The sequence below is a fragment of the Fukomys damarensis genome, unplaced genomic scaffold (assembly GCF_012274545.1).
Source record: "Fukomys damarensis isolate Sample0158 unplaced genomic scaffold, DMR_v1.0_HiC HiC_scaffold_19, whole genome shotgun sequence".
Taxonomy (NCBI): Eukaryota; Metazoa; Chordata; class Mammalia; order Rodentia; family Bathyergidae; genus Fukomys; species Fukomys damarensis.
Window position 1 is genome coordinate 40,062,175 of NW_022900931.1, and position 16,519 is coordinate 40,078,693.

The window sequence follows — 16,519 nt, forward strand, 5'->3', positions numbered from 1 at the left end:
TAAAGAAGGCAAGCAGCTGAATTGACAAAGAACTACTGTAGTTCTCAGGGCACTAGGGAAGAAGGATTAAGGAAGTCTAGAATGAAGTCTAAAAAAAGAATGATGTCTAGGCAAGATAGGAAATGGGGAGAGGCAATGAGTGAAAAACATAGAGATCAAGGGACTAAAAATAATGACATGATCAAGGATGAGGGGTGGTCAGATAAAGGAATTACAGCTAGATAGAAAAGAAGCTGAGCTCATGGATCACAGAGAGATCAGTATCGTAACAGTGGAACAGTTCTAGTGAATGACAGGCTTAGGACAGGAACATGGGAGATGGGTGCTAAAAGCCCTTTTTGGGGGTGCGGTTTGAGACAGTCTTGCTAGGTACTCCAGGCTGCCCTTGAACTCTAAATTCTCCTGCCTCAGCCTCCTGAGATCGGGGATTATAGGCATGCACCATCACTCCCAGCTATGGAGTTGAACTTGGTTATCATCATAAAACTTCGGGTCCAAAGTATTTGCTACATCTCCTGCATGGATCCTGAGTTTTTCCAGGGATGTATGTACTTGATGTACATTATTTGATTCTGCATTATTTGGCACATTCCCATCTATCTGTGGGAATTAAACAATTTCTTAGATGGGAAGTAACCTATTTAATTTATTAGTGATTACTAAATTAAAAATTTTACAGTGTATTTTTTCTCAAAATAAATATGAAGAAAAGGACTATCAATGATCTGTTAGCTAAAAAAAAAGGACCTTTTTAATAACACATTTTTTTCTCCTTAGAATAGAGCAGAAATGTTAGAGAAAATTAAGCTCAAAGAAGGAAATAATTTTCTCCAAGATCACGAGTTACCAGATAAAACCTATATGTAGATCCTGTATTTTCCAATTCCAAATGCCAAGCACATTCCATTAGAACATGTCATTTTTCAGTGAGGCAAGAGTAATAAAATTCCACAGATCATAAAAGCAGCTCCCTAGATCGGAAAAGATACAATCTTTTACCTTTTCAGCCATCTTCTCAGCTGGAGTGCTGCAGAATTCAACTGTTGATGGAATCTTCTTTTGATCGCTGATGCCAACATTTCCCAGGAGATGAGAATGTACTGCTTTCGCCAACTTGTGATTTGTTAATGCCAGTTCTGCTGTGCTGTGAGGCTGGGCACTAGGGGAGTAAGTCTGCTTTCTTCCCCACTGCAAGGAAATCAAGAGCTCCTCCAAAAATCTGCGCAGAACACACATGGACACTGAGCATTAATGAGAGGACACCATATAAAAATCCACAATAGTACATGAGCATATTTCTGAAATCATTCAATACCTTTTCCCTCAGAGTTCAAGAGGTCTGATAAATAACTTATACTACAAAAAGCACCTGTCAGTCAGGAGGCTACTTGGAAAACACTCAAGAAATACTACTTTAAGTATAGGAACTGATTTTATTTGTGTACATCTATGATTTTTCTTTCAGTGAGTTACATTCACTGATTTTTGAATGCTAAACCAACCTATATGCCTGAGATTAACCTTACTAGGTTATAATATGTAAACTTTTTTTATGTCACGAGTTGAATCACTAAAATTTTCTTCAAGATTTCTGCATTTATATTCATTAGAGCTACTGGTCTGTACTTGTCTTATAATGTGTCTGGTTTTGGTATCAAGGTAATGCTGGCCTCAAAAAATGAAGTGGGAATTATTCTTTCTTTCTCTATACTCCAAAAGAACTTGATTTTTTTCTTAGAGGTTTAGTTATATTTACCAGTAAGTCTATTAAGTCCTGAAATTTCCTATGCTGGATGGTTCTTAACTACAAGTTCAATTACTTTAATAAGTCAGGGATGTTCATGTTATGTTTGTTCTTGAGTAGTCTTTGATCATTTATCCTTTAAGGAATTTGCACACTTTGTCTAAATTATATTTATTGGTGTACAGTTGTGAATGATATTCCCTCTTATTATCTTTTCTTTGTCTATACAATTGGAAGTGTACACCCTCTTTCATTCCTGATAGTGTGAATCTTGTTTCCCTAATTAGACTGGTTTCTTTCTCTCTCTCTCTTTCTTTCGCTCTTATTTTATTATTTTCTTCCTTCTGCTTACTTTGGGTTTACTCTGCTTTCTGCGTTTATTAAAAAGCTTAGATCACAAATGAGATCTTTCTTTACTAAACAGCATTTAAAGTAATGAATTTCCCTTTAAATACTGTTAAGTTTCCTCTCACAGTTTTGTGCTTTGTTTTTCTAATTTTCCATGTCATTTAGTCTGACTCATACTGATTATCATAATAATAAATTTCATAAAAGTACAAGCTTTTAAGGAAGGTTGCACATTTTTTGGGGGATACTATCAGTTTTGGTAATTCTGGAGTATATGTATATGAAAACAAATGCTAACACCATAGAGAATCTTCAAAATGATCCCACACAAGACAGCTGCATTCCTTGGCTTCTACCAAAGACTATATGAAACTACTGTAACAATAACCAAAAACTGCATTTAAGTTCAGACATCTTTTCTATTATAAGTAATTCTCTCACCAATTAAGAATGTGAGAAGAATCGTGTTTTTTATTCTTTTAATACTTCCTCCTTTCTAGGGCATCTATTTTAAAGTACTACTCAAAGCATTATGTACATTTAAGTCACACAGACACACACACACCTCAAAGCAAAAAAGTAAACAAACAAAACAAAAAAACTTAAAAAATTTTCACAACAAAAAAACTGCAAAAGCCAGGCCTGGTGGCCCTCGCCTTTGTCTTTAATCTCAGCACTTGGGAGCTGGGCATGGTGGCGCACACCTATAATCCCAGCACTCGGGAGGCTGAGGCAGGAGGATTGCTGTGAGTTCGAGATCAGCCTGGGCTACATAGTGAGTTCCAGGTTAGTCTCAACTACATAGTATGACCCTGTCTCAAAAAACAAAACAAAACAACAACAATAACAACAAAAAAACTGCAAGAGAAACCAGAAAAGTTTAGAATGTAAAGCAGTGCTGTACTTCTGGGTAGCTATCATTTCCTGACGAAACTGTTCCCGTTCATTCAGAAGATCTTGTATAGCACTTTGTGCATCACGGTTTTGACGCTGTAAAGTTGCTTTGGAGTTGGTTAACTCATCTGCCATTACCCTGAAAAAGAAGACCAAAATCTTACCTACAGACTCTCCAACAATAACCATGTACAGAAGTTAATATATTAACAAAGAAGATTTAACATAGTCAAATTTCTGTGTAGCTTTAAATATTTCACTAAAAATTATTTTAAAATATTTACAAGTTTAGAGCTGATTAAAAGCATTCAGCTGAAATATTCAGTTACAAAATGACAAATTACACAAGCATTTTATTTTTCTATATAGTGACTTCTGAATTTACCTTAATCTTACTGCAGCTTGTTATTTGATGAAAAAATTAAATGTTTTTAAAATATGGAAACATTTTAAGAGGAAAACAAAAATGAATTCTATTTCTACTACTCTACTACACTTTGCTCCTTGAAAAACATTAATATAGGATGGCTTCTCTGAAAGGAAGGTCAAGGCTTAAATTTCTGCCTCACATACCCCTGCTTTTTTTATGTGTAACCGATAGTTTCTTACATAATTTCCCCAAAAATTATATGTATTTCAACATAAATGTTTAAAAAATAAAATTAAGAAATTATTTACAAAAAGGGATTATTTAATACAAAGTTTTCTATACCATACTTTTTTCAGTTATCTTTGAAATTGTCCATCTTAGTACATGTAGAGCTCTCTCATTTCCAGTTTAAGAAAATCAGTCTCATGCTTTCTTTTCATTGTTATTTAACCAGTCCTCTATCGATACAACTGAAGCAAAAAGTTAAAGAATAATCAGCTGAAAATCTTAAAACTTAAAAGTCTCAGATCATAGTTACTACTGAATTTCTTTAAATGAAAACAATTTTGACATTAAATAAAACAATAATTTTTATTGTCTAGATTGTTACTATCAATGTTGATCAGTGTTGTCCAGAAAGTTAATCGGTGTAACATACAATGGTACCTTGGTTCATGAACTCAATGCTCTCTACAGTTCTGATCACAAAGAAAACTGAACCAGAACTGAATCAAATTTCCCCGTAAGGTCAACATTGAGCCTAACCCCTGAATTTGATTCGGTTCTTGTCCGATTTGGTTTTCAACCAGAATCACGGAAAGAATCAAATTTGAGAACTGAGGTATCTGTGTATGTGTATGCATGATTTCCCTTTTAAAAGTGTTTAGTAAGAAGTAACTTTGATTCCATGTCAAATAAATAGTTATTTTATTAAAACATAGCATACTATACTGGAACAACTAGAAAACAAATAAATGAAGGACTTTACAGAATAATCAACTACTAAAAATATCCTAATATTCATATACGATGTACACATTTCCTGAAAACGTATACATTACAATCAGTGATTCCCTGGTCATTCATACACATTAGGCAAGTGATCTACAACTGCACTACATTCCCAAACTAGGTGTGTGTTTTTTAACCTGTGTTAGAGAGTATGCCATAAAAATATTATAATTACTAATTATGCATGAGAAGAAAAAGGTTGGGAAGCTTGTTACACAGACGAATAAATATAAATGCAAATATATTATCTCAGGGACTGAGAACAATATTTAAGTTCTGCAGATGGGAGATGGAGAAAATAATCTAGTTTTGCCTTTTGCGATTTTAACATTTACCAGTTGTCTGAGTTTAACATTCTGTTTTGGTTTTAAACACTGCACAAGGGCAGATTTCTAGAATGAGGGAGGATTCTTATTTCTCCATTTAGGGTGACCTTGTGCCCCTTCAGAGGAGAGAAAGTGCTACATATTAAACAATAAAGTAATGTGACAATATTAGAAATTTTCACCCTATATCAAACAACAGATAGAAGCAAAGGAAATAATCCAGGCTCAGAAGTACATCATTGTAATCCCAGTGGCTTGGGAGCATGAGGAAAGAGGATTACAAATTCAAGCCCAGTCTAGGCAATTTAGTGAGAGCCTGTCTCAAAATAAAAAAATATATAAAGGGCTGGGGATGTAGCTCAGCGTGAAACTCCCAGTATTATAAACAAACAAAACCTAGGAAATAAAGTTTTCATAGCTTGTATCTAAAATGTTCCCTCATGTGTTCCCAAACACATCAAAGCCTCATGTGTTTAGAAGGTGAATGGATCACGTGAGTGCTAATTCCACAGAGGATTCATCCATCCATGGGTTCACAGCTGACTTTGAACCTGGTTGAAGGTAGGCCACTGGAGGCATGATCTGAAGGGGACTTGTTCTTGTCTCTGGCCTCTTCTTTCTCTCTCTGCTTCCTGGCTGCCCTTTTCCTTTGCCATATCCCTCTGCCGTCCTGTTTCTGCCTTGGGGGCAGCCCAAAATGGTCTGAAATCAAGAGCCAAAATAAACCTCTCCTCCTTCAAGTTGCAGTGTTGGGTATTTTGTCCCAGTGAAGGAAAAACAACTAAGACAGTAGTATTATTTACAATAGGAAGTACCTGCTTGCGAGGAATTTACTCCGCCACACATCACACTGTATTGACATACGTTCTAACTGTTCCGAGAGCTGAGCTGTGTTTCGACTAAGGGCTTCATTTTCTAAAATAAGTTGATTCTTCTCACGGGCTAGACGTTCAAAGTGATACTGAAGATCATCCCCAACAGAAGCCACCAGCAACTTTTTTAACTCACGATTAACCTAGAAGAGAAGAACATAACTAACATGGGCTCAAAGTAATATCACTTACTTTAATGGAAGAAAATTAATGAAAGAAAAACTATATTTCTGTATAACTTGGGTCTCCATCATTTAAAGCAAGTATCAGAAAGTAATATTTAATATTTACATTGTAACATATACAAACATAATCTCTATTTATAGACAATGTGGTTATAAACTGAGCCTCTTCAGTAATAAAGTACAAATCATTATCATGAAAATAAACTGCTTCCACTCAACACATAAAGGGAAAAAAAAATCAGAAAACTACATCTATACATTTTGCCAAAAAAAGGAGAATGTTTTACATGGTTTTTCTTTCAACATTTATAAATTAATCCTTTTATGTCCTAGGAATTTCATCTTTAGGAATTTAAGAAAAGGAAGTAATCTAGGATAGCTATAGGCAATTCTTTATACTGTTATTGAAGAGAGCAAAAAAATTAAAGCAAATGTTAATAACAGGTATTGCTGTAGCCTCTGAATACCACTAGTGCAACTAATAATTATGAAAGAATGATGACATAGGAAAACATAAATAACTAAAACAATGTAGGTTATAAGATAAAATGAACCCAATGTATACAGTACACAGTTCTATCTGGATGGTACATTGTAGGTAGTACCATTTTCAACTATATTTTTCTATATTTTCTAAAATGTTTAGGGATAGGTACATATTACATTTGTATTCAGAAATTAAAGACATACAAAATTATATTATTAAATACATTAAAAATGTATATGGATGAGAACCACTAACCACAGTGTCAACAAAAACCACCATCTAGTAAAAAAATGTATAGTCTCACAGAAAAACAAGGGAGGGCTAAGTCAATTTTAGTAAGACATAAAGATTAAAGCAACACAATCAAGCACTACAGGGTTTTGGTTTTTTTTTTTTTTTTTCATTTTTAATGAAGATGCAATAACTTGTTCTACCATTATTTTTATTCCATATATCACATATACACGGGGCAAAGATATTTAAAATTTATGAATCCTTAAAACAAGGACTGCTCACTCATCATCTTCAAAGCCTGACTTAGGCTGGCGGTATATAATGGTAACCTACTAGTATGGTTTATAGGTGATCTTGTCTAAAGCACCTCATCCAGAGATCTCTACACAATCAGTAAGAAGCATTGAGAGAGCATGAGAAATTTAAGAAGCATTTTAGATAAATGACAACCTAGGATAATGACATTTCTACAAAGAAATAAAGTTTTCTAATGCAGGCTTAGAAGGCCTTGGTGTAAGAATACTCATTAAAGGCAATTAGGCAATTCTTACCTCTGTCTGCACCCGGAGCTGGTTTGAAAGACCTTCTTTGTCCTGTAGTAACCTCCTTTCAGAGTTCTTGAGCTTTTCCAATATATTTTTTACCTCTGAGAGTTCCTTTCTAGGTTCTTTAACTCCCTCTGAATGACCAAGGAATTCTCCTTTATGATATCCCAGAGACTTAACTTTTGCATTTTTGTTGGGGATATCATGAGTTATAGCAGCTTTGGGAACAAATATTCGTACAGCTTCAATTTCCACTGCTTTTTCAGTGAGAATCTTCCCCAGCTGAAGAACTCCTGGACTCTCTGAGGGAACTGCTTTCTTTCGTGGACTCTGAAGAATGTGATGCTTTATGGATTGGACTCCAGGGGTGACTTCAACAGACTTAGGTGGCTCCTCGGTTTCCATTCCATCTCCTGCTCCTCGGATTGGGGTTGAAGTCAGGGTAACTAACAAAAGGGAAACAAAACATGAACTACTTACTAAGAAGTAATGTTAAGAAGATGACAAGACTGCTTTGCCCTGCATTCAGAATTATTGGCAATGGAAAAAATTCAAAGTAAATAGTAATTTTCAAAACAGTCACGTGTCAATTAAGACTTACAAGCTCAAACTTTAAGTTAATGGCTTATGTCTTGGTAGAAAATGCAAGACAATGGGAATCATGGTATTAAGTTCTGACTTCTATTTTTCAATATGACCCTAGATAAATAATTTTTTTTTACCTAGTGCTGAAGAGCTAGGAAAATAATTTAATCCTCCATTAATCTCTTTATCCTGATATGCAAAATGGAGACAGTAAACTACAGGGTTGTGGTAAGACAAGTGATAAGGTTAATTGTGTGACATAAGGCAAATACTCAATAATGCTAGTTAAATATAAAAATACATATTAGCAGTAGATATTAGGCATAATAAAAATACAGAGAATATTTACATTTAGAAAACATTACAGTAAAAGACATATTACCATTAATTCTCCTCAAAATATTCTCTCTCTCTTTGAACACACTTATCCCCCATTGTTCTAGCCACTTTTTGAAGCAATTCTAGAAGTCCTCTTTTGTGAATTTCTTTAGTTGCAATGTCATGGCTACTTTGATATCCTGAATTGATTAAAAACATTTACCTTTCATTGTCATTTTGGCTTTGGAGAAGAGCCAGAAGTTGTGTGGTACCAGATCCTGTGAAAAAGTGGATAAGGACATACTATAATGTCATTATATGCCTGACTTTCTATTGGATGGCACTTGGCAGCAGTGTTCACTACATTTTTGATCACACATCATAAAGACATTAAAGAAGAAACTCTGCTGGCATCCTGTTTCCCAAATTCTGACTCTTGAAATGGAATTCTCCAGCCAAAGGATTGCAGAAATGGTAAGGTAAACTTGTTTGGAGTACTGTTAAAGTTGTTTTACTGCAAAGAAAATATCTAACAAGAATACTTTCTAAAAAAAAAAAAATAATACTTTCCTGAGGTTTGTTAGGTTTCTATTTCACTGAACTTACTTCCTTCATCTTTTATTTTATTATACAATACAAAAACTACAAAATAAAACAGGTCATCATCCTACATATAACCACATATCCTCTGGTTTTTATTATCATAATTTTGAAAGACAGTATTAAAATGTACAGGTAAAAAAATTTACTCATTTCTCATTACTTCAACTACCCTTCAATATTTTACATACGTGTAATCATAATACATTTTGTAAGCTTAACATATTATGTTTTGCAATAATTTCGTATTTTAAATTTTATGGCCACCACATATTGCTTTAGGTTAATATGCATAATCTATCCTTTTGCTGGATATTTATACTACTTAAAATTTCTCACCACAATAAATAATGGTTTAGTGAACAAATCTATGCTATGTTCCCAAGAGCTGACCTCAAACTTCTGGACTAAGGGTTACTCCCACCTCAGCCTTCCAAGTAGCTGGGATTATAGGCTTATGCCACAACACCTGACTTGAAATATTTGTTAAAAAAAATCCAAAGAAGAGAATTAGAGGGTTTGGTAAAGATCTGTACTGCCAAGCTGCCTTCCAAAATTATTCTGTAATGTGTCAGTAGGTCTCTTCTTTATGTCCTTATGTAGTTTTATTCTTTTGCATACTCAATTCATATTATCTCATATAATATTTAACAGTAAATTAGAATACATGTAAACATGTTTAGCATGGTGTTTGCCACAGTAAGCACTCACAAATGTTAGGTCCTATTGCTTTTATTATTATTAGTCTTTAAATACTTCCTTGCAAACTCTGGATATTGATAAAAGGGTGAAACTTTATTAATGTTATAAAACATAACTCTGACTTTTTTTCCTTTACACAACTCTTAAAATTATATCACTAGAGGGCTGGGGATTTAGTTCAATGGCACCGTGCCTGCCTTGCAAGCGCAAGGTCCTGAGTTCAATCCCTGTTACCACCACCACCACCACCACCACCAACAACAACAACAAAGTATCACTAGACTATATAGGACTATTTTTTCATTTAATAGGTTGTTTTGTTTAAATGACAATGTAGGAATACTGAATTACACTAAAAGGGAGAAAATTATCTGGGACGGAATTAATGTGCTCTATTTAACAAAATATTTTTATGTTTGAATAAAAGTATTCTTCAATATGAAATGTAAACTAAAATACATTTGAGACAGATTCTGCTTTGAAAAAGATAAGGAAAGGAATACAGTATTTCAGAACATCAGATAAAGGGTTTGATATATTAGTGAAAACATGCTATTGTATCTTAGCACTGAATCATTAAAAAATAATTCTTTTCACGTTCTTAAAATCTGGTTTTAATTTACCTAACTTTATCTAGTGTAGATTTCATCTTGTTACTAAGATATTAGAGCATTTAGGAAATAATGTAGAGTCATGTATTAACTATAGATTAATAAAATATTAAACAATAATAAAAAGACCACTATGGTCATGAAAACCAGGCCAAGTGAGTCTGAGGAAATAAGAAACAGGTGTGATACTTCAATCATGGTTAGGCAAGATTTCAGGTAAGTCAAAACATTTTTGAGTTGGGATTTTAAGTATCACAAAATGGTTAATGAAGGGGTTGGGGATTTAGCTCAGCGGTTCGGTGGTCTGCCTTGCAAGCGCAAGGACCCAAGTTCAATCCCTGGTACTAAAAAAATTAAAAAAAAAAAGCTTAATGTTTAAAAGGCAGAGAAATTTTAATGGGGATTTAACAGAAATCTCTACAAACAATATACATGGTAAAATTCCAACCAACATATTTCAACTCTAATTTACTATTTATACTGTTTTACTTACTCAAGCATTTATGAAAATCAAACTATGCTATGTACCACATGGCAGCTCCTGCTCAGTAACAACTATGATTCTAGCTCATGAGCATAGGGAAGCAGGCAGTAAGTGCCAAGGCTGTACATTTTCTCACCTGGTAGCTCACCTTTCATAATTCTATTTTTCTCTGTGACACATGCAGAATCCTTTATTACACAGGCACTAGACACAATCTGGGGCGCATTCATGAGCAATGACCTTCTCTCAAGTGGGAAGACACAATCTAGGCAGCTCTGTAATTATGAGTAATGCTTGAGTAAGGCAAAACATTAATCCTTACTCTTCTACACACTTTAAATGGAATCAACACAACACTTTTTCATCCTACTCATTATTTCTCCATCTGATCATTTCTCAATAGAGTAAAACATATCTAAGCTTTACGAGTCATACTTTTTTCTTTGTCTTGTGGTATGGGAGACTGAACCCAGGGCCCTTGCACTGAGCTACATCCCCAGCCCCTTTTAATTTTTTATGTAGAGACAAAGTCTTGCAGAGTCATGAGGTTGGTTGCCCAGGCTGGGTTCAAACTTGTGATTCTTGTGCCTTAGTTTACCAGGCCTGTACCACTACACCTGGTTGGTTTATAGCTCATTCTTACTGCTTTTCCCAAGGAATGGTATATGTAAGGAATACCAAGGTCATTAGTCTAACATTCTATAATAAGGGTTGGCAACCTTTTTCTGTATAGGGCCAAAAAGTAGATATTTTAGGCTTTCTGGATCAAGAGGTAAAGTCAAGGATACTATCTAGGTACTTAAATAAGATGTAAAACACACATTTTTAATCAATGAAATTAAATTAATACCAATTAAAGTTTTTAGCAATATAGATCTACTAATGAGTAGAACATAATTCTATTTCACTATATTTGGGATGACACTTGATGTACATGGGGTCCAATGTTAATGTTCTCTATCATCAAACAGCACACATTTTCAGGAGATGTGAAGGCCACAATTTGCCAATTCCTGTCTAGAATACGGAGGCAAAACAAGTATGATTTTACAGTCTGTCACTGAGCAAATATTTTTCCTTTATTGGTAACAATGTAAGATTACAGAGATGGGTTCTCTCTACCAGCAGGATGGGATAGTAGAAAGAACACCATTCTCTTAAGTTAACATAACCTAAAAATCTACTGCCATGCACTGTAAACCTTGGACAAATCACTTTGTCCTCCTCTATACTACCTTGGAGCTTTCGGAATAATGCAAATATTATATTTTAAAGTAACTCGCATCTCTTGCAGACCACACTGTTGGCAGCCCCTTAAGGTGACAGCACCTCCAACTCTTTGCATCATCAGCTAAAGAAATGTGCTTGGCACAGAAAAATAAAAGGACTGATTTTATGAAGTCCATCAATCGGTTAACACATACTCAGAAGGTTTCATTTAAACATCCAATAACTAAGTCTCTTGAAAACTGCTTTCTTCCCCCTCTACACTAAATCATTAATTCTGAACTCAGTTATATAGTCTGACACACTTTTCAGAATATATGCAAATTCAATTATAAAAACAGATGTTACTTGGTAATTTAAAATCAGTAATCTTTTAAACATCACCAATGTGACCTAATAAAGATTAGTTATTATTAGGTTAGAAAATATGCTACAGACAATGGACTTTTGAGTTAGTCCAACACTTAGTGAAGTAGTATCCAAACACTCTTCTTGGTACTCACTCAAATAAGTGTAAATAATTCTGCATAATGCATCTCCTTGCAGTTTCACAGCGCATATTGGTAATATTAAATTATATTATATATGAAATACAACCTCTCTTTTTATCCATTATTTCCCAAATCCAGCTGCTCATAAAATCCTTCCTCACTAAATCTCTATTATTCTATAGAACAGTGGTCAAGTTAATTTTATACATATTTAAATGTCTCAGACTTTACTATCTGATCTTTCACGAAAGGAACTTTAATAGCTATAATTTTAATATTGCATCCAATAAAATTTTTGAACTTCAATTTTCTAATGGTTATTATTTATTGTATTTTTCCCTTTCAGATCAGCCCAAGAAACAATGTTACATCCCTCTTCTGATGACAGTATTGATCATATGCCCTCTGAGTGGAAGTTCTACTGCTATCCCAACATGGTTCTTCCCTGAGGGAGTAACAAGAAATGCACACAACAGACATCAAGCATAAGTACTCCTTTTCTCTGACCAGGTGTCTTAATTATTTTCTCACTGCTGAGAGAAAATACCTGGCAACCACAAGTTAAAGGAGGGAAGGTTTATTTCGCCTCTGAGCTTGTAAAGGTTTCAGTCCATAGTCAGCAAAGCAGAGGGGCATCTGAGAGGAGAATTAGTCCATGGCACAGCAAACCGAAGGCAGTAAGGAAGAGCAGCAACACAGCCTGCCTTCTTTCTGTCCCTCTATATTACATCCAGGTTATCAGCCTATTTATTGGTGCCACCAGTATCCAGGGCAGGGCTCCCACTATTCACAACCTTAATTCACATTCACACACCCTAACCCAGCCATCTTTGAGTGCACATCTAGATAACAAGCCGTAACATTCAGTTGCTGCCCCCCACCAAAGAATCACACTCATCCCTTTATGAAAAAGGCATTCAGTCCACCTCTAAAAGTCGTCAAAGTCCTAACAATTTCAGCACTGCTGAAAAGACCAAGTCCAAAGTCTTCTCTGAGATTTAAGGCAAACTCTTAGCTGTGAGCCCCCACACAAATGAAAACAGTTAAACATTTCCAACATACAGTGGCAAAAGATAAACATTTCTCTTCTAAAAGGTACAAATGGGATAGAAAGGAATGGGAACAAAGCAAGACCAAAATCGAACAGGGCAAACAAAATCCTGTAGTTCCACATCGAGTATTTAGAGCTATCTGTGGCAAGATGTGAACTCTAAAGAGTTTGGGTGGCTCTATCATTATAGCACTGCCAGGTAGTTGTAGCTCTTGGGGCTTCTCTCTTGGACCAGCTTTACTTATTCCTTAAGATTGTCCTCAGATATCCAGGTTTCTGGCTTCTCCAACCTTCTTCAATTTCTACTGCACTTTGGACTTCACACTCAGCTTCACACACTGTCCTCTCAGGTACTGCCTGGCCTCCCAGGCCTTCTTCTGCAGTCTTAGTGGAAGCCTTCCTGATGCCTCAACTGCTGTGTCCCGAATGTGGCTAAAACCAGCACTAAGTGGATGATGGCAAGGTCGGCTTCTAGCTAGAGCAGTAGCCAGGCTTCCTTCTCTTTTGGCTTTAGTAGTCCAGTGCCTGGACTGCTTATCATTCTGAACCCAATTTCAAGGAACAAATTCTCTAGGCTGCAGACCATTCTAGAACATGGTGCCCTGGGGTTCTCTCAAAGCAAAGTCTTTCACCTTTGCAATTTTGAGGCAGCGAAGAGTGGAGTTCTGCTTGGTTTTTGTCATGCCCTCAGTTCCTCTTTTCTATTGCCTTTTCCTAAATGTTTGGCTTTTTATTACTGATATTTCAGCAACAAAGTTCTCCTCTGCTTCATCTTTGTAGTCTGCCACTTTGACAGAGATTCCTTGCTGGCTAAACTCAAAATGTTTTAAATTATTCTGTTGGGTCCTTTGCTCTTGATTCTCAACACAGACCTGGCTAAAATATCTATGGCAGATCAATGTCAGTGACAGTAGCCATATCACTGCTTCAACATTAGACTGCCTTGAAATTTCTTCCATCCGATTAGTCTGCTGCCCTTAATCTCAGTCTCAGGCAAAGTCGCTGAACTACAGCAGAATGCAGACAGATTTTCTGCCAAAGCATAACACACATAGTCTGGAGTCCAACAGCCAATGCAGCCCTGTTCCTAACTGAAACCTCCTGAATCTTGTCTTTACCAGATGTACTTCTGTCTGCTTTTCTGGTTTTCTAAGCTCTGACTAGTATATCTCCATCAAGTTCACCTTGAAGCATCTCATCAAAGCAGCTCCAATGCTGTTTCTTCATCCAACATCTCTAAACCTTTCCAAAATCTTCCCACAAGCCAGGTCCAAAGGCTCCTGAACCACATGGCTAGGTAACATCACAGCAACAATCCCACTTCTCTGCTACTAAAATCTGTCTTGTTATTTTTTCATTGCTGAGACAAAATAGCCAACACCCACAAGTAAAAGGAGGGAAGGTTTATTTTGGCTCACAGTTCATAGGGGTTTCAGGGCAGAATGGCAGAGGAGCATCACAGAGGAAAAATAGTCCATGGAGTGGCAAGCAGAAGGGAGCTAGTAGCAGTAGCAGTAGCAGCAGCAGCCTTCTTTCTTTCTATCCCTTTATACAATGTTACCTTTGTTCACAAATTTAATTCTCTACACAGTTCTGGTTGTAAACCAAATTGGAAGAGAACTGAATCAAATTTCTCCATGAGGTCAATACTGAACCTAACCATTGAATTAGATTTGGTTCATGTCTAACTTGATTTGTGACCAGAATTGTTGAAAGAATCAAGTTTGTGAACCAAAGCGCCACTGTATTCCATTCAACTTATAAGCTTATTGATTGGTGTCACCCATGCCAAGCAAGGGTAGAGCTTCTGTTTTCTATACTCTTAACCCACACTGACATACTGTAATCCCGTCATTTTTGAAACTCCCTACCTATAAGTTCATGAGGCTTTGGGGGGACATCTAGATACAAGCTATAACACCAAGCTATATAAGTAACTTTTGTCGACTAACCATAGCAGACAATTTATTAAGTATGAACAGAACTAAAAATTAGGTTATCTTCCCCTTTAGGAATAACTAAGATCAGATGAAGTAATGCACATGAAAGTGCTTTATAACACTAGTACTTATTAGAAAAAAAATTATTTTAACCTCAGAGATCTTTAAATAATACATCTTCAATTGCTAACCATGATATTATATTTAAATTTTACTTTCTGTCAAGCATCATGCTGGTTGCTTACACATTAGTGTAGTTACCATTTACTTGCTCTTATTTCTTATTCACTCTGTCTAATATTTTTATTAGATTCTGTTTTTTTTTTGGTACCAGGGATCAAACTGAGGACCTTGTGCTTGCAAGGAAGGTGTGGTGCCACTGAGCTAAATCCCCATCTGATTTAATAGTGTAAAACCTTTCTAATAACCTAATGCACAATTAAATTAAGTTCAGATGTTTATTAACATCATTTTTCTTTCTTATTCCCTAAATATTTTTCAATCCCCTTTTTAAAAGTTTGCCACCTGAGGTCTGTTTTCCGCAAAGTTCATTGCTAGAAAATAATTTCCTATCTCTCACTGAAGGGTCTAGCCTGCAGAACTCATCCTACTCAAAGAATAAGATGGGTGAGGAGGAGTTCACTTTATGATATGTTAAGATTGGTGCCTATATTTAAGAGATGATATAAGGGTCTGAATTACAAGAGAAGAGATCTGGGCTATTGCTAGATTTGGAAGTTGTTCCTGTAGATAATCAATTATTAAAGCTCTGTGTGATAGTAAATCATAAATGTCAACTTGATTGGCTTGAGAAGTGACCAGGAGGTTAGTAAAGTACATTTCTGGGTATCTGAGTGGGTTACTGGGGCATGACCTTGGGGAACATATTTGGTCCCAGGCCCCTTCCTCTCTGGCTCTTTTCCTGTGTGCTTGTTTCCTAGTAGTCATGAGGTGGGCAATTTTCTTCCACCAACTTTCTGCCATGACCTTTTACCTTGGAGTCAGCCAACCATGTACTGAAACCTCTAAAATAACGAGCCAAAGTAAACTTCTTTGAATTGTGTGTCACGTGTCATGTTCCAGTGATGAAAGCGAATACAGTGATACCTCAGTTTTTGGACTTAATTTGTTTTACAATTTTGGGGAAGATGGTTGTGTTTGTCTTTGTGTGGGGAAGATGGCCACAGTCATGTTTGTCATCTGATCTGAAGTTCATAAACAGAAGAAAAAAAATTGCCAAATGCTTGTTGATGAACCAAATATTGTTTGCAAACAGAAATGTTCATGAACCAAGTCATTACTTTACATTATGAAAGCAGAAAAGAGGCCGAAAAACATTGATATTTAAAAGACAAAACAGAATAAGAAGCTGAAAATGAAAGAAGATATAGTTAAAGCAGCACTATCCAAAATAATTTTTTATTCTGCCACCTTCCTTATAAGTGCAAGGACTGGAGTTAGATTCCTCTGTAACAAAAAAAAAAAAAAAAAAAA

General features: G+C 35.6%; 1 protein-coding gene across 4 annotated transcripts in view; it reads right to left on the reverse strand.

Annotated features, from left to right (window-relative positions):
• The window catches only part of Blzf1 (basic leucine zipper nuclear factor 1), a 31,724-nt gene that overhangs the window by 13,095 nt on the left and 2,110 nt on the right, over positions 1 to 16,519 (reverse strand). For 2 of the 4 annotated variants that reach the window (XR_004517965.1, XM_010633977.1), the window contains exons 2-6: positions 10,465 to 10,591; positions 7,023 to 7,462; positions 5,509 to 5,708; positions 2,997 to 3,125; positions 1,000 to 1,219 (exon numbers count right to left, since the gene is read on the reverse strand). Coding sequence is in view for 3 of the 4 variants with exons in the window: in XM_010633977.1 (XP_010632279.1) it covers positions 1,000 to 1,219; positions 2,997 to 3,125; positions 5,509 to 5,708; positions 7,023 to 7,462; positions 10,465 to 10,546 (1,071 nt within the window). In the remaining variant the exon portion in view is untranslated. The remainder of the gene's footprint in view (positions 1 to 999; positions 1,220 to 2,996; positions 3,126 to 5,508; positions 5,709 to 7,022; positions 7,463 to 10,464; positions 10,592 to 16,519) is intronic. The other 2 variants (XM_010633979.2, XM_010633978.2) reach the window with 1 other exon arrangement.